The following is a 26,820-nucleotide window of genomic DNA, read 5'->3' as shown; positions in this document are numbered from 1 at the left end:
TTCAAGTAAACAAGAAAAATCTTTTTTTCTTGAACCGAAAAAAGATCCCACTTATCCGGGACAGCAGTCAAAATTTCAGACAATATCCCATCCCCAGTTAATATTAACTTCCATCCCTTTCTGACACATCATGTCCATGATTTGGTTTAAAAAAAAAAGTCCTCTTCCACTGTGGATGGTATTCGAATAACCCCTGTTCTTTTTTTATATTCCCTACTTTATTTTATGTTCGGGGAAGTACCATAAAATCCCCGCCTTCCTACTTTTCCCCAAAAAAGCTTGGCGCGAGATCCACACGCAGTCCAATAACCATTTGAACTGAATTTTCTTCGCCTTTCAACTCCTTATCTTTATTTCTCCAAGGATGCACAGTTCTAGAAACTATCGATAAATTCTTCAAATTTCCTACACCCTTTTGAAATGCATGATGGAGATGTCATTCAGGCTCTAATCATGGTGGATGTCTTCAGCGAAGCTCACGAAACACTACTACATAGGCATGCTGTTATATATCAACCCCGCTTCTCGCTGTATGACAACGAAACTCTCATCAGCTCTCCTTCTCTTCCAGCAGTTCTGTGAAACGCGCTCAAGCTGAATACTTATTTGGTATTCCGCTAAAACTAAAGAAACCCTTATAAAAGTTCTTTAACCGAAGGCGTCTTAGCTACTTTGATGCAGAAGTGGAAGAGTTTTTCATCACACAAGATTGGCAAACTAGCTCGAGATCACACGCACTCAACAGTCATACTAAGGTAGACCAGGATCAGTTGTTTGGCTACAATTGAAACCAGTCACCCAGCCATGCTGTGCTCCACACAAACCGCTCAAAAGGACAGTTGCTTGTAGGAGCATCGACTGACTTAAAGGCAGCTGAAGATCCAATGCTAACCCACGTTTCTACGCAGAAATATTTGAAAACTATTGCATTAAACGAATTGGATACTCTGGATCTACTAGAAAGAAAACAAGCGAACATTTGTGAACCACTTAGACTCCATTATGTTGTGGTCGCGCAGTGGACAATGACATCTCTCCTAAAGACCTTCGCCAATATCGATGTCCCTTGAGGAATTGGAACTTGCAAGCTGAATGCGTATGATGTTTGGTTCACGTCTTGCATTCTTGAAATCAGCCAGCTGTTTTTAGAGGGGAGCAGTGTTTGTTCGCCTGTTGATACCAGCGACATCCGAGCGAAGGCTCCAAATACAAGTAGGCGAATTGCTGCTCCAATTACAGACTGACTGGCTCGTTAAACGTACTTAAATAAAAATTAACTTATCAGTGGCAAACATCACGACGTAGATAGACTACAAAAAGATGACCTCATGAAAAAAACATTACCATAGCTGTACCAAGGAGAAGGAAAGTTCTTAATAACTCACCTTTAGTCGAAAGAGACCAGATAAAGGTTCTTCGCGTCACTGACGGGATTTGAACCCAGGTCTTTTCTACCAAAGGGCTTCGTCTATAATAACTGATATATATATATATATATATATATATATATATATATATATATATATATATATATATATATATATATATATATATATATATATATATATATATATATATATATATATATATATATATATATATATATATTATGTTGTGTATATATTATATCAGCTATATGATATATATGATATATATCAGCTATAAAAAATCAGCTAACGCCTTTTTATTCCCGTATACGGGGAGTAGGCGAGGCCATTTAGCCCTATCTAACTTTTGGAGACTGAGTGGGCAGTTCAATCTCCACTGGTACCAATCAGAGATAGATGGCCCAAGGCTATCACTAATTAAGTGGTACTCAGTGAAGAGAGACGGCTCAAATGTGCCGCCATCTCGTGGTCCCTAACCCTAACACAATATATTTAATGTCTGAGATACTGTGGGTTCTACGGTCGATTTTCTTGAGTTTACAGGACGAAAAACCCGAGTTTCCGGGAGGAAAAACCTGCTTGCCCGTGCCAGAGATCGACTAACTCGGGATCCGGTCGAAAAAAGGCTTAGAAAAATTTCCTCTAGTCGCCGACTAGACTCGAAACTAAGTCTTCCTTCGTGCGGCCAAGCGCGGTGGTTGGCAAACGCCACATCCACTGAGCTACACAGGCTCTCCATATATATATACTGTATATATATAAAATAATAATTATGATGAATGTGTAAAGAATAATAGTAAAGAATATTACAGCAGTAAAGAATAGTATTCTTTTCTGTTGTAAGGTCTGCTTGTCTCTCTATTACAAAAATAGCATCAACGGTTCCTCTGCCACTTCTGAAGCCCCTTTGTTCCTCTCTAAGGTTACTTCATAGATAGATTTAATTAAACTTTTTATAATACAGATCAAAACCTTGAAAGTATGCTTAAGTAAAGGATAGGTCTATAGTTAGCACGTACCCTTTTCTCATCTTTTTTAAGCAAAGAAATTATTCTTGATATCTTCCTTTATTATTATTTTATTCGCATAATTGTTTCACACTCAAAACAAGATATGATTCAAACAACAACTTCAGTGGTAATACAGAGCAATTCAGATTCTACCCAAGAATGTCTGTCAGGTAACGTCGTTAACTATGGATTGCTCCAAGAATTGCTGTATATTTTGTAGTCATAAGAGATCAATTCGTTGATGTATAATTGCTGTAAACAGTAGCGCAGCTGCTTTGAAATTCCACCAAGTGCGCCGATAATTATCGGGATGAATATGGGGTGTTTATACCACGGCATTCGAATATCGATTTCTAGAACAATATATTTATTGTTTTATTCCACTTCTTTGTTGTTCATGTCTTTATAGCTGGGAACTGAGATGTCAATAATCCGATAGTCCACGTCCAGTAATTGACATATCGTGATTACAGTGTTCCAGATGACGATCAGTTTGTATTCTAAAGTCCCCGATAATTTTTACTGGTTAAAGATTGACAGAACTCGGCAGAAATATTAATGGCGGCAACAACCTTCAAAGTCCATCGCAACGTTTTATTTACGGCTATCGTATTCCCCTGTTTTTTGCCTGTTATGAGTAGTGTGTTAGTTGACGGCCGAAACGGTTGCATAGACGGGTCATCTGTCAGAGGCCATCAACTAACGCAATTTTGATCTCTGAATGAAGCATTCATTCAGAGGTCAAAAACATACAGTCCTGGTGCCGACCATACCTGCGTCACACTCCAGGAAGATCGGCTCAGTATTCAGAGCCAGTTTGTCTTGCTGACTCCCTTGGCCTACATTACTTTATCCACTAGCGAGTGTTCACCTCGGAGGCCATCAGCAGATATCGCTACGGTCCGACATGAAGGGCTGAGAGGAGCTTTTCGGACACAACATTAGGCACGGTGCTTTAAAGCAATTTATGACTTTTTGACTCGTTGCAAAGGTGGAGCAAGCTCAGATCACTATTCTTAGTATTTTTTGGGGGGGGGGGGGGGTGGGGGGGGGGGGGGGTGGGGGGGGGGGGGGGTGGGGGGGGGGGGGGGTGGGGGGGGGGGGGGGTGGGGGGGGGGGGGGGTGGGGGGGGGGGGGGGTGGGGGGGGGGGGGGGTGGGGGGGGGGGGGGGTGGGGGGGGGGGGGGGTGGGGGGGGGGGGGGGTGGGGGGGGGGGGGGGTGGGGGGGGGGGGGGGTGGGGGGGGGGGGGGGTGGGGGGGGGGGGGGGTGGGGGGGGGGGGGGGTGGGGGGGGGGGGGGGTGGGGGGGGGGGGGGGTGGGGGGGGGGGGGGGTGGGGGGGGGGGGGGGTGGGGGGGGGGGGGGGTGGGGGGGGGGGGGGGTGGGGGGGGGGGGGGGTGGGGGGGGGGGGGGGTGGGGGGGGGGGGGGGTGGGGGGGGGGGGGGGTGGGGGGGGGGGGGGGTGGGGGGGGGGGGGGGTGGGGGGGGGGGGGGGTGGGGGGGGGGGGGGGTGGGGGGGGGGGGGGGTGGAATGGAGAAGATGGCTTGAGTATTCCTAAGGAATTTGCTGGTGTCGGCCTGGCTTGGATTTGTTTTGCTGAAGGCCATTAGCATCTCCCCAAGTGAGGCAGCGAGTATTGCTGAGGAATTTTGACAGCTAGTTGCAGGGAGTACCTTAATGTTACTCGAGGAAACCACAGAAGCATATGATTTATCTGGTGTGACTTTTTGCACTTGGATTTCAGGCACAGATCTCACAATATTTTTCTGAGTGGGCTGGGTTAATTCCTGTCTAGGCTTTTGAAGGTTTGATGGGTGGAGAGAGCAACCCTTGTAGTTTGCAGGATGTGGGCCACTGCAGTTCGCACATTTAGCAGGTGTGGTCTTTGGCTTGACGCAAGTGTGCGAGGGATGTTTGCCACCGCACTTCACACACTTGTAGTCTGCTCTGCATAACATTTGCGCATGCCCAAATTTTTGGCAGCGATGGCATTGACCAGCCGATGCCTTTCTTCGTAGTGGCTCGGTCTTGATGACCAAGTTGCAGACTATTTTAAGATCATAAATTTCCCTCTGGTCTTTACTTATCTCTACTAAGACCAGAGGCATGGGGCGCTTGTCTGCGCGATACATTCGCGAAATCTTGACTGGCTCCAAGCCTTGTAATCTGAGGTCAGTAGCTATTTCTTCTGTTGTTATATTTTCTACTAATCCTCTGATCACTACCTTGAGGTTCTTTTCACTTTTAAGTTGGTAAGTATGGTACGGGATTTTATGATCGTCCATAAGTCTGGTGAGCTGGCGGTAGTCCGTTGTTCCTTCGGGCTGTATGCGTACTCCGTCATCTGTGTTTTTGGCTGACGAGAACTTTATGTTGCTTTTCTTCATCGTCTCTGCGAGTAACGACCATTTTTCCTTCGATCGCAGGACTACTGGCGGGATCCGCTCTTTGGACTGTGTTGGTATATTTGTCTCAGTGCTTGCACTAGATTGTGCTGATGTGTCCATTTCAGGTGCAGATTCAGGTTCTGCAGCAAGAGACCCTTTCTTTCTCTTCTTTCTGCTGACTTCTTGGTAATCCTTAGAATCTGTTTCTGCAGCGGAGGAATTGACGCTGTCATGTGTGAGGCTAGGAGAAATTTCGGAGGTTTGAGGGTCTTCTGTCTCGACCTCCATAATCTGATGAACTTCTATCTTTCCTGGCCATTTGGTGTGTAGGATGTTACCAATTTGCCGAAAGATAGCTAGAAGTTCTTTGAAGGAGAGATCTTCATATGGTGAATCCATAATCTAGACTTGATGTGGGGGAAGGACCTGCCTTGTCCCTTCAACACCGAGTGCTACACAGGGCTGGGAACAGTAGAGGGTCTGGAAAATGTTTTTGAAGATAAAATAAAATAAAAGTCTTACCTGCTCTGATGATCGAGCACGCTGTTGATGCATCAAATAATCACTATTTAATTTCAGTGTTGAAATAACTCTGAATTAAACATTAAAAACAATTAAAAACAAAACTTAACTTCACTGCTGTACTACTACCAGGAGCGCTGATAAACACGTCTGAACTCACTGAAAAACAACAACAACCACCTCCGGAATCTGCCACAGAAGTTAACAGTTAACAGTTGATATTAACTAGGTCTGGCTACTCACTGATGAGACCTTTCCGCCAAGACGTCAAAGAGAGCTCCAGTTCGAAGAAGAAAGAACCTGTGCCTACCAGTCCAAAAGAGGATCCAGTTCCTGCGGCCCGAAGAGAGAGCTCCATGCTCAGATTCCTCTGTAGAACGCAAGCTTTGGTAAGACCTTTCTTTTTTTTTTTCTCTCCTTATCTGTTGTTTTGCCCACATTTTCTGGTCTCGTTTTGTTTGCCGCGAGGAACGCAGAGCGTTCCTCGACTTTGCCCTCCCTTACATCCCCTCTCTACAATTGTAGTCAGGAATTTCTGTAACTATGTCGCATTTTTTGCCAAGAACTAAGACGCTCGGTATTGAGCTCACGAAGCCTGTAGATCAGCGGACGTTAGCGGGAGCTCTAATCCAGACAGTAGGGGCTGAAAATATATACGGATTCATACCATATGGGAACAATAGATTTCAAGTAGTGGTCAAAAACGACCAAACAAAAAAGAAATTACTAGAAGGTTTTATTTGTTGTGGACAAACAATCAGACCATTCCTCGTAGGAAGCCTACGCAAAACGCTAAAAATAACTAGGTTTCCTCTAGAATACCTAGAGAATGAACCTGAAGTCAAGAAATTCTTCAGTCAATGGGGGGAAATCCATGAGATTAAAGCACTTGAGCACGCCGACTATAAGGGATGGAAAACAGGAGACGTTGAAATCCTGATTGACATGAAAAAAGAAGTCCCCAATTTTGTTTTTTTGGGGGGAACGAGGGTAATGGTGAACTACCCAGGTGTGAAAAAAAGGTGCTTTAGATGCAATTCGGAGGAACACCTTGGGGCAGATTGCCCTCGAATACAATGCAGAAATTGCAAATCGTCAAAGCATAAAATGGAAAGCTGTACAGAACCCTGTATTAAGTGTGGGGCTCTGACCCACAAATTGGACACATGTCCGAACAAGACACACTCAGAAGCAATAGGAGGGACCATAACACCGATTAGGGCAACGCCCATCGGGAACCCTGAGAAAATATCAAGGAGCGATTTTCCGGAGCTCGGCCAGCAGGCTGAAAAGGAAGCAGCAACGGAAACGAAAACCCTAAAGATACCCAAGGCAAGTCGCCACACACAGAACATCACCAGCATCAATGTGGCAAACCATGAAGCTTGCAGGAAAGAGGAAGAGGTCACACCCAGCGCCCCAACAAAGCGCGCAAGAGAAACGGAATCACAGGAAAAGAAAAAAGCGAAACAAAGCAGCATGATGTCATCGGAGGACGAAACAGAGTACACAGAGACCACAGGTCAACGTCGAATAATAGGCGAAAAGCCCCTCGACAATGACGTTACAATGTTAGAGAGCCTACCCCCAGTAATGGATCAAGTGGCACAACCCCAAGTCCACGAAATGGACTCTGACGAAGACAGGGACTCTACAGACAGGCTCGTCATTGTCTCGGATGCTCAAAGTGCAACCAGCTCCGACAAGGAACCAGAACCGGCTTTCATAAAACAAACACCAGATAACGCCCCCCCCCTCATTCTAACACCACCATGGAAGTTAAAATCGCAACTTTAAACACTAACGGACTACGCAACCCCTTTGCGCAAAGCACTGTCTGGAGGCTAATGTTAACACACAAAATTAATATCCTCCTGATACAAGAAACTCATTTCTATAGGCATTGGGACGTGGAGAACTTCTCAAGAAGCTATCCGGTCACCAGCTACTGGTGCTTCGGGGACGCTCACTTCGCGAGGGGTGGGGATACTAATTCGCCCCCCAATCGCGGGGGGGTTCTTCAACGTCCAAAAAGACGCCGCAGGACGCCTAGTAACGGTGGACTGGAAGTACGGTGGCCGTACCATCCGACTTGCTGCAGTTTACGCCCCGAACAATCCATACCACAGAAGTGGTTTCTTCTCTGCCCTTGAAAACTATCTCCTGGGAGTAGAACACCTAATAGTTGCAGGAGACTGGAACTGTGTGGAAGACACATGTCTAGACAAAGTAGGTGGGAAAGCAAACAACGGAACTGGCGGCAATGCCGCTTTAAATCGATGCTGTATAAATTTTGACCTCGTCGATATCTGGAGGCGGAATAACCCCGCCAAAGTAGAAACTACGTGGGGCCGCGGCCAGATATCGACAAGACTAGACAGGGTGTACGTGTCCCAAAACCTGGAACAATATGTTCAGAGGATACGTCACACCGCAGTGCATAACTTGACAACCGACCACAAGATGGTCATTCTAAAAATCACGCTCCCAGAGGTGATGGAAACAGCCAGAGGTCCTTGGAGGCTCCCTCCCACCTTCCCCAGTCTTTTCAGCGACCAGCTACAGAACCTCTGTGACAGATGGACAAACACCAACTGGGACTGGGAAAACTGGCTGACCTTCAAGAGGCAGGCTAGGGAACTGTTCCAAAAATGTGGACGCGAAAGGGCCTACCAAAAACGCAAACGGCTGAGGGATCTCTGCAGGGAACTCGGCTGGTACCGGACAAACGAATGGAGCGGAGTTCCCTGCGGAGATCTCATCAGACAAGTAGAAATAGAACTGCAGCAAGAGCGGCAGAGTAGAGTCGAGGACCTCGACTTTCGAACGAGACTCTATCTCAGACATTTGGAAACACCTTCCGCCGCATTCTACAACCAACAACGGGTGGCGGCTAATGATGAGAAAACGATTCACCAGATCGAGGAGAAGGGCCAGATTTTACGCTCAACCCACGAAATACTCCGTCACTTTCATCAGCAGTATATCGGTATCTTCTCTGACCGGCAGGGCACGGATGACTTCAGTGAGTGGGACGCAACACGTTTTCCCGATCATCTTAGTGCCCTGCAGGACAGGCCGATAACTGCAGCCGAATTAAAGGCCACGTACAGAATGATGAAAACAAAGAAGACCCCAGGGCCAGACGGACTGGGGATAGAATTCTATAGATCTATCTGGGAATTTGCATTGGCAGCGTTAATAAACATCTTTAACGAATTCCTCACTTCGGGAAATATCCCCGAGGAATTCGTTAAGAGCCACACCATCTTTATCCCCAAGAAAGACCGAGATCGGACTTTGTCGAACAACTGGCGTCCAATCTCCCTAACCAACGTAGACTACAAGATTTTTGCAAAAATTATCTGTACGCGCCTAAAGGGCGGTATCGAAAAAATAATAACAAGCTCACAGGTCTACGGGATCCCTGGTAGATCTATGGAATTCAATCTCTTTTTTTTAAGAGACTTGATCAAACTGGCCAAAGAGAAAAAATACCCCCTGGCACTTCTCTCCACCGACCTGGAGAAAGCGTTTGACAGCGTCAACCACAGGTACTTGCAGAACATCCTACAAAAAAAACAGGCGTGGGCTCGAGACTTCGGCGTACAATTAAAAACATGTATGCGGAAGCCACGACCCAACTATCTATTAATGGGTTTCTAACAGAACCAATCCGCATAAAGAGAGGGGTTAGGCAAGGCTGCCCGCTAAGCCCCCTCCTCTTCTCCCTAGTATTAGAACCCCTAATCAAAAGAATTGATAACACCCCCGCAATTAACGGTATTCCACTGCCCCAAGGCTCCAGACAATGCAAAATAGTGGCATATGCAGACGATGTAGTGGCTACACTCAGAGACTCTGAGTCCATCTATATCTATCGGCACACGCTGCAAAAATTCAGCATAGTCAGTGGTCTTCGCGTTAACGCACAAAAAACCAAAATCAAAAGTTTCGGAAATTTCCATAGCACTGGACTTCCCTACGGTTTAACGCTACAGACACAGCCTCTAACTATACTAGGCGTGCCCTTTTCAGACACCCTAGCACTACCAATCCAAAAATTGCAGGAGACAAGCAGGGAAAGGATAAGGCTGTTCAAACCAACCTTCTTCTCCTTTTATGGCAGAGCGACAGTAATAAAAACAATCGTCACCCCAATGCTGATGCACACTGTCAATATCACAGGCATCACACTGGCACAAGAAAATAAATTAACCAAAGAACTCCTGGATTTCTTCTGGAATGGGAGAAAACGCGAAGTAAAGAAAGAATACCTACAACTCAAACAGGAAGAAGGGGGTTATGCTCTGCCCGATCACAGAAGCTTGCTACAAGCAAACACGTTCAAAACCGTACGGAAGGCCTTAAACTCTAATCACATTTCTGGCCTACTAATTAGATACTTTATAGGACTTTTCCTCCCCCTCTTTGGGATCACGGACTATGCTGGACCCCGCGCAAGGGGGGTGCCCAAGTGGTACCGTACAGTAGTGAAATCGATCACAACACTCAGAGACAGAGGAATAGCAATCCTCACACACAAACCCAAAGCAGTATACTGGGATTTCTTCCAACTTTCCAGGCGTGATACACCCAATCTTAGTACAAACAATGAAATTCTCTTCAGAAACATCAAAAATAGCTGGGGACAGCCTTTTCATCGGAATCTAGCCTGGAGAATAGCCTACGGGCGGCTCCCGGTGAAACTGGTGAAATCCCGGCATGTACCTAACCCGTGCGACCCATTCTGCGATGTCTGCCGGGACGTGGAAACGGTGGACCACTTCTTTTATTTTTGCCCACCAGCCCAACGCATCTGGCGGAGACTCAGCATAGCATTGGGAATCCCCATGCTGACAGTAGAAGAGGTCGTACGACTACAATTCCCGCCACCAGTCCAAAAAACCCAAAAGTTCACTATCTTCCTAATCAATGTACTAAAATATCACATCTGGAAAGTACGGAAAAAATCCCAGGTACGAGACGCAAATTTAATGTATGCAAGAATAAGAAAAGGTTTCTTTTTCTACTTACCCAAATTTCTTGCACAAGAAAGGCACTTACTAGGAGACTTTAAATTTGTGAATCAATACTGCAAACCACCGACAATATGCTTTCTTATACAGGGACGCATCAGGCCCTGTATATCTCTTTAGAACCCAAAAAAACCCACCACCACCCCCCCACCCCAGGAAAAAGATTAACCACTCTGTCTCCCCTAGCCACAAAGCTTTCGCTGGCACGGTTTCTTTACTCCAAACAAGGGGGGGAGAGCTGAGAACCCGGGCGGCGAAGGCTTACTGCGAGGTGGTGCCGCTCCTCGTGAGCGGCATCTCCCGGGCCAGTCTCTTCCCCATTCTAAGTCCCAGTGGTACCAGGTATACAAGTTCCTCAAAAAGTTCCTATTCACTCCTACTTACCGGACCTTAAGTCCTGTTATTTTAGATTTAAAATAAATATTTAAATAAGTCCTATTATTTACATCTTGTCTTAAAAAAAAAAAAAAAAAAAAAAAAAAAAAATTACCTGGAATAAAAATAAGGATATTATATCTAGTAACATAAAAAGAACCTCCATTAACACTGGAGTAAATCATTACTTTAGATAAAATAATATGTGAACTATAGACAAAAGTCTATCTTTAACCTTTTTTCTGAACAGATAAATTGAGTTATATGTTACAGATCAATCAGCCATTAAGGCTAAACAGGTTGACTGAGGCCTCTTTTTACCTCCTACTATCCTACTCTATCTTATATCATACTCCTCTTTTACTGTCTGCTGATCCTCAGCATGCTTTATTCTCCAAAGGCCAATGATGAGAGACATGAACTCCCATTCTACCTCAATAAAGGTCGAAACCGGTCTGGGTAGTGACCTTCTCTCATAATGTGAACAAAAATTACAGTTCCTAGGAGCTACGTTCACATTATGGGCAAATATCAAGAATAGTGATCGGAGCTCGCTCCACTTCTACCACGAGTTGCCCCAGCTTGCACTACCCTTTGGGATCAGTGCTGCAGTATCCAGGTATTTGCTTACGCTTGGAATCGCCGAACTTTATATAGTTTCTACTATATTCGGCATGAAACTCTTTGAGTTTCTTATTCGGCTAAGAAACTATATGGGATGTAATATCCCTCAACTTAAACAAGTTATATGTCACCGAATTGAAGCCTTTGGCTCTTCACATATCTAATAATTTATTAGAGCACCTCACGGCAATACTCGTAGAAGGGGTACAAGTTCTGCTCGCTACAAACTTGATATTAACTAGGTCTGGCTACTCACTGATGAGACCTCAATAAAGGTCGAAACCGGTCTGGGTAGTGACCTTCTCTCATAATGTGAACAAAAATTACAGTTCCTAGGAACTACGTTCACATTATGGGCAAATAATCAAGAATAGTGATCGGAGCTCGCTCCACTTCTACCACGAGTTGCCCCAGCTTGCACTACCCTTTGGGATCAGTGCTGCAGTATCCAGGTATCCAGGTATTTGCTTACGCTTGGAATCGCCGAACTTTATATAGTTTCTACTATATTCGGCATGAAACTCTTTGAGTTTCTTATTCGGCTAAGAAACTATATGGGATGTAATATCCCTCAACTTAAACATTTTATTAATAATTTAAAAAAAAATTAACCTTCCTTCATTAAAATCCAATAACCACCCAACCAGCAATATAGATCAAATATATCAGAAATATACACTTCTTATCTATGTCATTTTTTTCTATAATATCCAAAGGTTACTTTGCATTAATGTAATTATGGACATATGCACATGTCCAGGCCAGTACGGTGGTTAAATATAACAAAGTTTGATTATAGATTCTCTTGGGAAAAAAAAAGCTTTGGATTTTGAGAGGTAAGATAAGGGAAGGATTTAAGTACATCAGTTATCTCAAGAATTTTAGCCTGCATACAATAGTTGTATAAAAATGCGATTATCTAGAAAAATGTGCAAATTTATCTTATAATGGGAATAAACATATTTCAAATGAAAAAGACGTTTCATAATAGCCATAACAGTTATAATGCAATAACAACCAACAGCTTTTGGCATAACACATCTGGTACTGTATCATTTACAAGCTCAACTGAATAATTTAATAAAGACTCCAGTTGCTAAAGTTACTGCAGGCTTGTGTAGTGCAATGACACCATATAACACTAGCTCTAAAGTGTTGTGCTAGTTCTTCATGAAGAGGGATATTTCATTGCAAGGTGTTAGAAAAATTTGAACAGACATAATTCAACAATATTTCATCCCTTCAAGCATTTTTTCCATGTAAGAGATAATGAAAAGTGGAAACCTGGAAAGGGAAGGAATTGACTATTTATGGAAAAGCAGTGCAACTACAAAATCATAAGACTACATTACATGAACTAAAACATCCGTGGAATATTAATGATACTGTTATACATTAACAGACATTAACTTAAAAGTTTAATATGCTAAATGGAATTCTGATAACAGAACACTGCTTTTTTGAATGAGTCAAAATCCAACAGCTTAGATAGTTCAGTACATCACACATATAAAGTATAGTATAACCACCTTTTAGATGGGTTTTTGGTGCACTCCCCAAATGCTAAGGCAAACTTAGTAAAATTAGAGTGAAATAGAAGAGAGGGAATGAGAGAGGTATGGGAATGATAGAAGAGGAGAGAATAAAACAGTAGAGAAGAGGGAATGAGAGAGAGTTATGGGAATGATAGAAGAAGAGAGAATGGAAACAGTAGAAGAGAGGGAATGAGAGGGAGTTATGGAAATGATAGAAAAGGGGGAGAATGGAAACTGTCAGAGAGGAAATGAGAAGAATGCGAGGGAGTGCTGGAACCAGGAATAGAGTGATGCCAGGACAGCAGGTAAGTAGGGAAACACAGAGAAAAAGGATTAGAGGAGAGAGGGTGAGGGATGCAGATGAGCAATCAAGGAAAAGAGTAGTAAGAGGTGTGATGTATGGAGACTCGATGATCCATGGTGTGCAAGATAGGATGCCAAAGGAGTGTTTGCCTGGAAGGACGATAGAATGTGTGGCTATGGCAATTAAGAGGGATGAAAGAATGGATGAAATGATTGTGATGGTGGACACGAATGACTTAAGAGGCAATGTAAATCGGGCAGCGAGAGATCTGAGATTCTTGCTTGAGGTTGTACAAAAAAAAAAACACAGAGAGGAAAGATTGTGTGTGTGTTGCCCAGGTATGATAGTGACGAGCTGAGCAGAAGAGCAGTAATACTGAATAGCATAATAGCCAGAATGTGTCAGAAATTGGGAGGTCTGATATTAATAATAATAATATAAAATAATTGTTCTCAGAACAGAATCCCATGGTGCTCATTTATTACCTTTTCCTTTTGAGACACTGCAACCAATATGTAATTCGTTGGCTTCTATCAACCACTCATCCCTGTAACCAGGCTAACAACTGACTACCATTCCTGTTTCATAATTGGATAGAGTAAATGCATATTCAGTAAATTTCTTGGATTCTGCAAAAGCATTTGATAGAATATAACATGGCAGCTTGATCTTTTTTTTTTTTTCCAGGAGGGAGAGCGATGAAAATAGATAGTAGATCCATGATATCAAGTATAGATATCATGGATCTACTATGATATCTATCTCCCAATGAGTCTAGATGCATTAGAAGCCCATAAAATTGTACTAACACTCCTCTGTAATTATTATACATTTAGTTTACAAAAGGCAATTTATTTGACTGTTATGCTACTTTATATATTTACACTGATGATACAGAAATAGGAATGTATTTTAATATTCATTACATTAAATTTCATTAAGCATCCCTGAACACTTAACCTTAAAACTGATTATTAAGTATCCCATTAGTTTATTGGATTTATTTTTGGTAAAATAACAAACTCATACCCAGTCATTAACATGCCAATATCAAACTTCAGATCTGTAGTAGTTTTGGTGATATACTTGGCAAAGTCCTTTAGACAGAGGGCAGCATCAAGATGATTTTCATTATATAAGTTGTCAGTAATATAAGGCTCCATTGTTCTTACCTACAAAATGTAAAGTAATGCATAAAACTAATATCCTAGTTACTTTAGAACATACAACCTAAATAAAGATATACAGAGTAACGTGATCACTAAACATGCAGAAATCAAGAATAATAAATGTACATACTTATTAACTTAAATATTTATTTGAAACAACTGATTGGAAGAACAAAATAATTAGAGAATACCAAATGTAGTTTCTCAGGTCTCAAATCTGAATATGAAGTAGTATATATATGAACATTGGCTAGTATATAACTTCACCAAAAATTGCAGGAATTAGACAGTTGATGGAGGAGAATGTTGTTACAGTGATAGAAGGTGAGGAGCATTGTGCTTTCAGAGAGGACAAAAAAGGATTGGAGAGGGGGGGGCATTGTTAATTATAGCAGCAGAAATGCATCCCACATGTATGGAAGTTCAGCATGGAGATAAGAGCAGGATGTGAGCCAGTGCCCTTAAGCCATCTGGTGAGAAATTTGTAAAAGGCCTATAACACAAAATATAGTCTATAGATCAGCCTGGAGAGATGCAAAAGAAGATGTAGATGATATATATTTACAGTATTATAAGATTGTATATACTGTATATATAGTCCTATAATCATTAATAACTCTGTGTTCATTGAACTGAGTACTGTAAATGAGTACGGGTAGCTAATTATGGTGATATAGACTACAAGGAGGAAAGGAGCCATGAAGGGAAGGAAATTTATTTGAAAGAGGGGTAAAAAACTACACTGCTGAATTTTGAAAAGTCATTTGACAGGATACTACACAGGAGTCTCTTTTGCAAACTGGAGTAAATGATGATAAATATGAATCTGGTGACATGTTGTTAAATGGATGACTGCTGGAGTATAATCAAAGAGAAGTCAGATGAATAATGGTATGTCACTGTTCATCTGACTTGAAGCTCTATACTTGATCCTCTGCTGTTTTGTTTGTACATTAATGATGATATGGGAGAAAATTTCTTTGCTATTTACACAACTGTGGTGTGTGGAGAAAGAAAGAAAGAGAAGGTATGTAGTTTACCAAATATTATTTTAAATAAAGATTTTCATTAAATAAGCATATCTTTTATTTATTTTTTTTTGTCATGTTGTACCATCATTTTTTATTTTGGAACAAATCTGAAAACAAACCCCAACTCAACATCACCAGAGTTAAAGATCAGTACTATCAACGTAAGAAGCCTGAATGGCAAAGAAATGGAGCTAGCTGAGGAATTAGATAAGTACCAGATCGACATAATAGGGGTGACTGAAACAAAAAAGACCAAAACTGGTGAGATCTTTCTGAGCAATAAATACAAAATGTTATATTCAGGCAATGACAATCAAGGAAAAGAAGGAGTAGCCATAGTATTCAACACAAAATACGAGGCTAATCTTCTTGAATGGCAGTCAGTCTCAAGTAGAGTAATGTGGGCAAATATGAGAATGGGGAACTGGACAATGAGACTTATTTGTGCCAATGGTTCCACAGAAGGTTCTACTAAGGTAGAAGTGGAGGAATTTTTTGAGGCTTTAGAAAAAGCAACTGACACAATGAAAAAGGAAAAGTTGGTCCTTGTTGGGGATCTAAATAGCAGAGTAGGAAATGATTGTGAGACATACAAAAATATTTTGGGAAAATTTGGAGAAAAGAGCAAAGCTAATAATAATGGCAAATATCTGTTGGATTTCTGCTGAGGACATGGACTGGTTATTACTAACACCATGTTCCAACATAAAAATGTGCACAAATTCACATGGAGAGAAGAGGCTAGGAATAAGAAAAGTCTCATTGACTATGTTATTGTTGATAGTGATGTTTTCTCCCTGGTGCAGGACACCAGAGTGTACAGAGGATTTGAAATTGGAAGTGATCACTATTTAGTCTTGAGCAGGATAAAATTGAATTTCATATTGAAAAGAATAACATGTAAGAAAGTTTTAAAGCGAATAAAAGTTGAGCAGCTCTCAGATGTGAACTGTAGACTAAAATACACAAAGATTATTGAAGAAAAAATGAAAGAGTTTGAGAACAGGAACCAAACCTTGGAGTTTCAGTGGCAAGCCTTCGAGAAAACACTGATTGATTCAGCCAGAGAGGCATGTGGTGAGGTTGTCTGCAAGCATAGAAATATCAGAACTCCCTGGTGGACACAGGAAGTTAAAGAGACTGTGAAGGAAAAGAAGAAAGCATATCAAAAGTTCCTGGCAAATAAATCAGCTTTTACTCTTACAGAATATAGAGACAAATGTAAGAAAGCTAAACAGTGTGTAAAACTAGCTAAACAAAAGTCATGGGAGGACTTTGGCAAGAATATAGAAAATAAATATCAAGAAGGTGGCAAAATTTTCTGGAGGTTGTTGAAGAAGCTTAGGAATGGAGGAAAGAGTGCTGTAAAAGGAGTTAGAGATGATAAAGGTGACATGAAAACAGGAGAAAAAGATATCCTTGAAGTATGGAGTAATTACTTTGAAAAACTGCTAAATGAAACAAGCAGTGATGACAGCACAGTGATAAAAAACACTGACCAGGCATGCAGTCAGGAATACATATCCATGCTTGAAGTAGAAAAAGCCATCAAAGGCTTGAAATGTGGAAAGGCAGCAGGAGTAGATGATATTCGACCAGAAATGCTGAAGTATGGTGGTATAAAAGTCTTACAGTGGCTGCACTGCATAGTTCAAAAAGCCTGGACAGAGGGACGAATTCCCGATGATTGGAGTAGAGCTCTCATAGTACCCATATATAAAAAGGGAAATAAAACTGAATGTGAGAATTACAGAGGTATTTCCCTACTGAGTGTTCCTGGCAAGATCTACGCAAGTATACTTGAGAAACGGTTAAGAAGAATTGTGGAAGAAAAGCTTGGTGAAGAACAAGCTGGATTCAGGCCAAATAGAGGCTGTCAGGATCAGATCTTCACTTTACGACAAATAGTTGAGAAAGCATGGGAATACAACAAAGATCTGTATTTAAGTTTTTTCGATTTGGAAAAGGCATATGACAAGGTGCCAAGAGAGAAGCTATTCAATACGCTACAGTTATATGGTGTCAATGGGGCATTATATCGAGCAATACTTAGTCTTTATTTGAGTTGTAAGTCAGCAGTTAGAATTGAAGGAAGTACAGGAAGATGGTTTAATGTTAAATCTGGTGTACATTATCCCCTCTGTTATTCATTATCTATATGGATCACATTATGAAGGAATGTGGTATTAAACCTGATATCAAAATTGGAGATGTTAATGTCAGCTCTTTGCTTTATGCGGATGATGTTATACTTCTAAATAAATCTGCTACAAGTCTGCAAGATTCTCTGACTAAATTGAATAGCTCTTGTAATAGATATGGTATGAAGGTCAGCAATAAAAAGACAAAGACAATGAAAATAGGCAGAATCATTGAAAATGTCAACTGTGTTGTGAATGGAGAACCTGTGGAACAAGTAAAACATTTCAGCTATTTAGGCTTGATTTTTTACTGAAGATTGTAAATTAAATATAGAAATAGACATCAGAATCAGCAAAGCTGGTATGGTGGGAAGTCAATTGAATAAATTCATATGGAATAAGAAAGAAATTAGTCGGAACACTAAATTAGCTGTATACAAGACAGTGTTCAAGCCAGTTTTAACTTATGGATCTAAGAGCTGGGTCAGAAGTAAAACACTTGACCAAAGACTAGAGACCGCAGATATGAGAGTCCTGAGAAAGATTAGAGGCATGAACAGATGGCATCAATGGCAATATCATATTGAAAATGAGGATATTAGGAAAGAACTTGACATTGTCAGCATCCAGGAATGCGTTATCAGAGCTAATCTCAGGTGGTATGGTCACTTAAATAGAATGGGAGAGGAAAGATTAGCAAAACAAGTGTTCTCTGCCGGATTGTTAGGAAAACGACCCAGAGGAAGACCAAAATATAGGTGGATTGATACGGTACAAAGTGCCTTAGACGATAGAAATATAAGATCTGATAATGTTGGAGTCTTGACAAGTAACAGACTGATTTGGAGGAAAATTGTAGATAGGAAGTTAGTAATGATGTAATTTTTTCATGTAGTACTGTCATATCCTGTACACCCCTTGAGGGTACACGGCAGGAATTTGATGATGATGATGATGATGATGTTTTATTTATTATTGTAGTATTAATTAAAATGAATTAATGTAATTAATTGCAATGTATGATTAGTCATAAAACTATTGATATTGACACTGGACTAGTTAAACCTATAACAGCAAAGAAACCAATTTACCATTCTGGGAATCTTTCAAATGCTGCATTTTAATCCTAATATAAATACCTTAACAATACTGGATCAATTTATGGATCCCTAACTGAAAACACAGACAGTTATATTTGCCATTGGAACTATACTTGTGGCAATACAATAGAAAGTAGAATGCTGGCATGAAATAATTTATAGCATTATAAAAATAGGAATTTAAGTGATATGTACTGGATGCCTCAGAAAGAATTCAGAAATGGGACCTATGTTGATATAAAAAAAAAGAATTATATCAACATAGGTCCTATTCTGGATGAGTTGAGAGTATGGCCATTTGGCAGCTAGTGACTTCAGTATTGCTTGAATGTGCATGTATCATGATTTAGTCTACACAGGCCTAGTTTCCCATAGATATATGTAGAGTTTATAAACAGTATTTTGTGATGTTTTATTGGATTGACTATTTACTTGACATTGACATCCATTTATTCCAGCTAAGTTTGCAAATAAGCATACATTGACATCTATTTCATTTAAAGTGTTTGCAAGAACAGTGAGAGCTACAGTTGAATACCAATGATGATTTACAAACCATACAGTTCCTAATTGACAAATGCTGATGTCTCCAAGAAAGCGAATTATTTGGTATTGTATTCGAATGTGATAACCCCAAAATTCAAAATAACATGCTCTGAGCAGTATAGTGCAGTTCAGGAACAAATATTTGTTGAATATCTACATGCATTGGTCATTCCTAAAATGAATGTTTGTTATTAAAATTTTTAGAAAAATCTAAATTTTTTTTTTTTTTTTTTTGTAGGATCATAATTAATAGCTTCACAAGTATTGGCATCCAATACTTTTCTTTTACCCTGTTTCCACTAGGTGGCATGCCTATTGTATGGTAAAAGAACTGAATTCTTTCAGTTTGCTAGTCAGTGCATTACAGTATATCACTATTCAGCACACATATACTACTGAAGACGGCAACAACGAGACTGGAAAGTTGACTGTAATGTAATCATTTATTAGATGGTATTTAATATATTTTTAATTATGAATGCTTTACGTGCTCCAACATTCTGAGCGAGTATATATACTACAGGAACCAAGGGACTTCGAAATAATCATGGAGAGAGCTATAAAGTTCAGTGAACATACTGCAAAAGTAGTGAAGACAACTGAGAGGATTGGTACAGTTGTGGTTATGGTGAATAAAATCCTCAAACGAGATCTCCGCACATTACTGTGCTCAGATCTGGGATGTCAAGGATTGGAATGTCAGTTGATAGGACAGTCTAATAGTGCAGTCAGCAAATTTTGGTTGTTCTGCTTGTTTGAGTTTTATTGGCATGTAAGTAACTGAGGCCACATTAGATCTCATCTGTCAAACAAGATAAAATAAATATGTAAAAAGATGGTAAATAAAAACAAAATAAATAAAATATTCAGAGGAGTGAAATGAAATGTAAATGAAAGAAATGTAAAAAAGTTTTTTAAAAAAAGACAGCATCTATTGAGCGTATATGGCTCAGCTAGAAGAGCCAGATGGCAATAATAAATAAATAAAGTTCAGCAATAAAATAGCAACGCCTCCTGTCCTATCCAAGATGATGACATGTGGTAAGATGAGCATTACAGTGCTTGCACATAGGTAGGTCACCAGGACTCATTAAGAAAGTAGTGCAAGATGAATCACCAATGCACAGACCTATCAAGAACAACTTTCTCTCTATGGTTTCTACGTAGACTGGACTGCCAATGTTTAATTAAATCAATCTTGATCTAATGTAATTCATTTGTAATTTTGCCCTGCAAAGATGTCAGACAATAATTAGCATTTTTTAAATTGGCTGTCTATAAGTCAGCATAGGAGACTGCAAAACCAATCCAGCCCAAGTGAACATCTAGATTAAGCATGTTTATTTAATAAAGTAATTTTAGTATTTAATAGAGCACTGAATATGGATTATAAACACGATAAAAATATGGTCTACAAAGAACACAGTATATAAATCATAGATGGGCATTTATCGAAATTTACAATTTAGTCTGAAAAAACATTAGCCTGTCTAATAGATGAATTAAATCTTGGACACTGTATGAATGCAGATGAAACCTGGGTACTCTGCTTTGGGTGTACTAAGGGCTCTTGGCAGACCGGATAACTTCCTTAGTTGCCTAGAGCATATGCCTTCAGGGTGGAAGGCCATGATGTTTTGTGCAGACAATATTGTCTACAGCAATGCCAAGAACATATTTCTCTTACACACATATCAAGCAGCCTAATGTATACTGTATTGAACTTCTCACTATGTAGGAAAAATGCTGGTCCCTGTAGGGTAGTCAGGAAAGGAGAGGGAGCAGGTTTATTTGCTTTGACATAAAGACTAGGGATGGATGATGTACAAAATGTATCAGTTGCTATTTGCACTCCAAGTGGTTGATCGATCTAACTATTAGATCTTACTCTGCCTCCAGAAGCATATATCTCTGACTCATACTGAATCTTTACTTAACCTGGTGCCATGGACAAGTGCATGGTATAGATTAAGTAGAAAACATCAACTTGCATGTAGAAGATAGTACATAGAACATCAACTTCCATTATGTAGAAGATAATACATAGAAAATGTTCAGTGCTCTCTTGCACTTTTATGTTAGTTAACAAGTGCATCTTGTCAAAAATGAGTCCTAGGAATTCTGCTTTTGTTACAAACAGAATATTAATTGGTCTGAGTACAGAATGTGCTTTTAACAAAAGTGCACACAGATATTTTTCTGTTACAGATTGGTCATAAATGGAGATCTGTCTCGACACTATTCTTATGCAGTAGCAGTTTTGCTTTCATTCCACTCTTTAGCTCCTTTTGCATTCCAAGACAAATTAAACAACCAGATCAAGGCAGAACAACTAATCTCTATGTGCCTTAAAATACATGGTCATATATCATCCAATTCTACAACCTGCTTAAAATCCACCAAACTTACCTGGTTCGTTTACTTCTAAATCCATTTAGTATTTGTTTCCCTTGTCAAATTTGCACACTATCATCAATGTGAAACACATTTGCATAGTGATAATGTCAGTGTAAGGTGTGACACTAGATTGAGTATTACTATATGTGTGAAGAAACTAACAGTGCCATTAATTGGCAGTTCCAATGAATCCCAAGGGAGAGTTCCTGGAGGGTTAAAAAAAAAAAGTAAAATATTGCTACTGCATAAAGGGCAATCCAAAACAATACTATTAGTTAGGAAAGATTAGCTTATCTTTCCTAACTTTTTATTGCATATAATTTTGTGTGTGTGTGTGTGTGTTAGGAAATTATTGACCTTTTAAATTATCTTACACTGACTACTAGGTGGCGCTTTATGGAATTGTCAGTTATTGTTCATTTGGTTTAAAATGTACTGACGATGCCTGTGACACACAGGCGAAAATTATACTATTAAATATTCTTTATGTATGAGTTTCCGTTATTTAATTTTTGTATTTATAAGTCTGAGTTAAATTAATGTAAAGTGTGTACAAGTCTGCTTCCATGTCTGAATTATGTGCGAGCATATTTATTGCATTAGTCATTAAGCTTAAGAGAAAATGTTTAATTACAGTAATCTAGTCGAGAACCAGACACATGAATTTTCATTCTTTCCATGTTAAATTTTGCTCAGTGAATTAGAGCCAGATAAATTTTGTATGTATAGTATTAATTTTTATATGTACCTTGATTTAGCATGAATAAATTATTTTGTTTGTCAAATAACTTGCCTGATTCTGCCTGACCAATGCACTTCTCATAAAAAGATAGAACCTGTGTGATCTTAAGCGTAAAAGTAGCCACAACTGACAGATAGTAAGTTTAAAACCTAGTAAGTAAGTATATAATAAAATGTTGCTTGACTTAGAGCTGAATTTTAGAGATGTTTCCATACTGGAAGGTTCTCTTGCATGTATTGGAAAGATATACAATTCTTCTACGAGATCCCTGATGGTGCAGTCATAAATACAAATAAATTTTCAAAGATCAGTATGAGAGAAAGCCAGTTAGTTAGACAAAGGAATTGGCTCCAGCCAGAGGCAATTTCTAGGTCTAAACTACATACACGTGACGATAGCATAGTTATGACCTTGAGAGGGGGGGGATTAAATTGTAGACTGAAAGGATTAAGTGTGATAGACTATTTCAAGCAATGAGAGATTACAACTCGGCATTACGACTCAAAATAAGTTAAAGAAATTAAGTAACAGAAAAACATTGAATAGAGATTTTAGAATCAAGTACAATATTAAAAACATAAAAATAATATATTTCTACAACACAATAGATTGGTTCTACAAAAGTAATGTGTAAATGAAAATCATGTAAATCAAGACCAACATTTGTACAGAAAATGAGAGGTAGGTTCTGCAACACAGTAGTGAGGGACCGTATACAGCATTGGGCAGATGAGGGTAATGTTATCTGTGAAATTCAACATGGATTTGTGAAGGAGCAATCTTGTTTTAGCAATATGCTAGCCTTTTATAATAAAGTTACAAGAGCATTAGATGAGGGAAAGGCATATACTGCCATTTTCCTAGACTTAGTGAAGGCATTTGACAGGGCGCCACATGATAAGCTGATATTCAAGTTACAGCACATGGGTCTGAATGTCAGATTGGTCAACTGGATTCAGGATTGGCTGTCCAATAGGTATCAGAAAGTTGTGTATTGTGGAGCAATATCAAAGAGCCAGAAGGTTACAAGTGGGGTTCCACTGGGCTCAGTATTGGGACCTATATTGTTTAACCTTTATATCAATGATATTGTCTGTGGATTGCAAGAGGATTTTCAGTTGTTTGCAGATGATACGAAGCTGAGAAGGTTTATTAGTAATAGTGCAGCTGTGGCAGCCCTGCAAGAGGATTTGAATAAGCTAGATAGATGGGCAAATGAATGGGGGTTTCAGTTTAATGCAGCAAAATGTAAGGTCTTGAGGTTTGGGACACACCAATGGGATGCTGCATACTCTATGGAAGGAGTTAAACTGGAGGAAGTAGGGGAGACAAGAGATCTGGGGTTGATGATTGATAGAAACCTGAAATTTAGGGGACATATTGCAAAGGTGGTGAAGGTAACACAGAGGATTGCTGCAATAATGAGAAGGACACTGACCTGCAGAGATAAAAGGGTTATCATTCCATTGTATAAGGCTCTGATCGGACCACACTTGGACTATTGTTCTCAGATCTGGTCCCCAGGATTTGAAGGGGGATAAATTAACTGTAGAAAGGGTACTATTAACGGAAGAAATTAACTGTAGAAAGGGAAAGGGTACAAAGGTGGATAACAAAGATGGAGTCAGGACTATACAATGTTAGTTATGAGGATCGGCTGAGGGAGTGTGGACTGCAGAGTTTGGTGGATAGAAGAAGGAGAGGTGATATGATTGAGACTTTTAAACTGTTGAGAGGTGGTTACAGGGTTGACACTGGGGTGTTCTTTCACTTGGTTGAACAGTGGGAAGGAGTTATGACAAGGGGCCATCCCTGGAAGTTACAAAAGGAAACAGAGAGAAAGAGGGTGAGGAGTGGTTTCTTTGCATCGAGGGTGGTTGAACCATGGAATGCATTGCCTGATAGAGTGGTGAGAGCGAGAATGATCAATGCGTTTAAGGAGTGGTATGATCGACTTTGTGTTTCCTAGGAGGGACCTCCTTTGATGAGTCTTGATAGACTTGCGTTTCTTACAGAGGACCTCCCACTATGAGTCTTTTGACTCCGTGGAGGCCTGAATAATAATAATAATAATAATAAATTCAACACTTTATACATAAAAATAAAGACACAACAAAAAATTAAGGATAATAAAATGTGCTATAAAACAAAACAAATATTTTTATTTAAACAATTTATAATTGAAGATACAGTACAGTACATACTATATAGCAATCTTTAATCTCTCCTTATATACTATATTCATACAATTTACATTAATGAAGAACACAGTAATACTTGTATTAGCTAGTGGACCAGTTTTATGCTTATAATAATAGATCATTTAAATCCACATAGAATGTATTATTTTGCATTTAATTTTTACATCTAAAAATTGCATGCACATGTCTACAGGTACTTGAAGTCTACCATAATAGTTGAATAACAGCTGGCATCACATACTCAATAGCTGTACACTACCAGGTACAAAACCCACAACAGTGGGTATAAGGTACCTGCATAGCTTTTTAATACAACACACATTTTTTTATTATATTCAGTTTTTTGCAGATGATGTGAACCTGGGTAGGGTTATTAGTAATTGTGCAGATGTGGCAGCCCTGCAAGAGGATTTGAATAAACTAGACCAGTGGTTCCCAATCTTTTTCCACTTGCATACCCCTTTTAAACCCATTTCTATAAATTGTACCTCTTGTTTTTAAAATAACTGTTTTTAAATACTGACATTTATTGTTCCATAACTAATGTTTTGCATTTTGTTCACTTTACTTGTTTTTCCACCACTACTGATTATTTTTTGTGCCCCTGAATGGCTCAGCACATACCCCCAAGGGTACACATATCACCAGCTGAGAATTGATGAACTAGACAGATGGACAAATGAATGGGAGGGGGTCATAATGCATCAAAATGTGAAGTCTTGAAGTTACTGATGGGAGGCAGCATAATTGAATGAAGGAGCTGTACTGGAGGAAGTAGTGGAGACAAGAGATCTGGGGGATGATGACTGATAGAAAACTAAAATTCAGGGAGCATATTGTAAAGGTGAGGAAGGTAACCCAGAGGATTGCTGCAATACTGAGAAGGACGCTGACCTGTAGAGATAAAAGAGTTATCATTCTGTTGTATAAGACCCTCATCAGACCACACTTGGACTATTATTATTACGGGCAACTCCAGGGGGTCATTAGACTCATCGAGGGAGGCCCCAAATCATATTCATCACAACTATTTGACATTCATACAGTATCTATCATACCTCGCCTTAAACTCATTCACTGTCACAGCATCCACCACAGACTCAGGGAGCGCATTCCACTCATTCACTACTCTAAAAGTAAAGAACCCAGCTCTAACACCTTTACTAACCACACTTTTGCCCAGTTTCCATGGATGTCCCCTAGTCCTCCCACAACCAGCCCTGTTCTCAAAAATATCTTCTGAATTAATTTTATAGAAACCCTTCAGTAATTTGAATGTCTCAATCATATCTCCCCTCCTCCGCCTATCAACCAATTTTTGCAACCCACAAATCCTCAACCTGTTCTCATACGGTTCATTCCACAGACCTGCTATCATCTTGGTCACTCGCCTCTGGATCCTCTCCACCTCCTCCCCATCAAGAAGAAACCTAGGTGACCAAATCTGAGCACAGTAGTCTAGATGGGGTCTTATCAAGGCTCGATACAGAGGAACAATAACCTGCTTGTCTCTGCTTGTCAACGTATTCTTCAGCAACCAAGTGATTTGATGAGCTGTTTTGGTCACTTTTGCAATGTGTCCCCTAAATTTCAATTCCTTATCTACCAACACTCCTAAATCTCGTGCCTCATCAATTTCCTGGAGCAGGGTTCCACCAATGCAGTAAACTGCCGCCAATCTTTTCACCCCAAAATGCATAACCTTACATTTTGCCACATTAAACTGACATCCATTCTCCTTAGCCCAGACCTCCAATCTATCCAAATCATCCTGCAAAATTTTGACGTCATCTGCATTCACTATTGCCCTACCCAACTTCGCATCATCCGCAAACAAATGAACTGTTCCTCTCAGATCATTTCCTATATCATTTATGAACAAATTAAACAGCAGTGGTCCAAGAACAGATCCTTGTGGCACACCACTAGTCACAGGCCGTCTTGTGGACTCTACTCCCGAGTAAACCACTCTCTGATATCTCTCCGTCAACCACCCTCCTATCCATCTCACCAACCCTATGTCCATTGCCATATGCTGCAATTTACTGATTAGAATTCCATGTGGAATCCTGTCAAAGGCCTTGGCAAGGTCCAGTAGAATCACCATAAACCCATTACCCTTATCCAGTTCAGCCGTCACTGTGTTATAATACATGAGCAAGTTACTGAGGCATGACCTACCCTTCACAAAACCATGCTGTCCCCGATACAGTATCCCATTTTCTTCTATCCAATCTTGTATTTTCCTCGTGACTATTTTCTCTAAGACCTTGACAATGATTCCTGATATGCTAATCGGTCGGTAATTTACA

General features: G+C 40.2%; 1 protein-coding gene across 1 annotated transcript in view; it reads right to left on the bottom strand.

Moving 5' to 3' along the window:
- Window positions 1-14,167: 14,167 nt before the first annotated feature.
- Window positions 14,168-26,820, bottom strand: part of LOC150095681 (uncharacterized) — a 45,772-nt gene continuing 33,119 nt past the window's right edge. The window contains exon 6 of the mRNA XM_090409938.1: window positions 14,168-14,353. Coding sequence (XP_090266064.1) covers window positions 14,168-14,353 — 186 coding nt within the window. The remainder of the gene's footprint in view (window positions 14,354-26,820) is intronic.

This window comes from Typopeltis vanoorti, chromosome 20, assembly GCF_054136105.1.
Source record: "Typopeltis vanoorti isolate ZY-2024b chromosome 20, IOZ_Tvanoo_1.0, whole genome shotgun sequence".
Taxonomy (NCBI): domain Eukaryota; kingdom Metazoa; phylum Arthropoda; class Arachnida; order Uropygi; family Thelyphonidae; genus Typopeltis; species Typopeltis vanoorti.
This window is presented reverse-complemented; position numbering and strand designations above follow the sequence as displayed.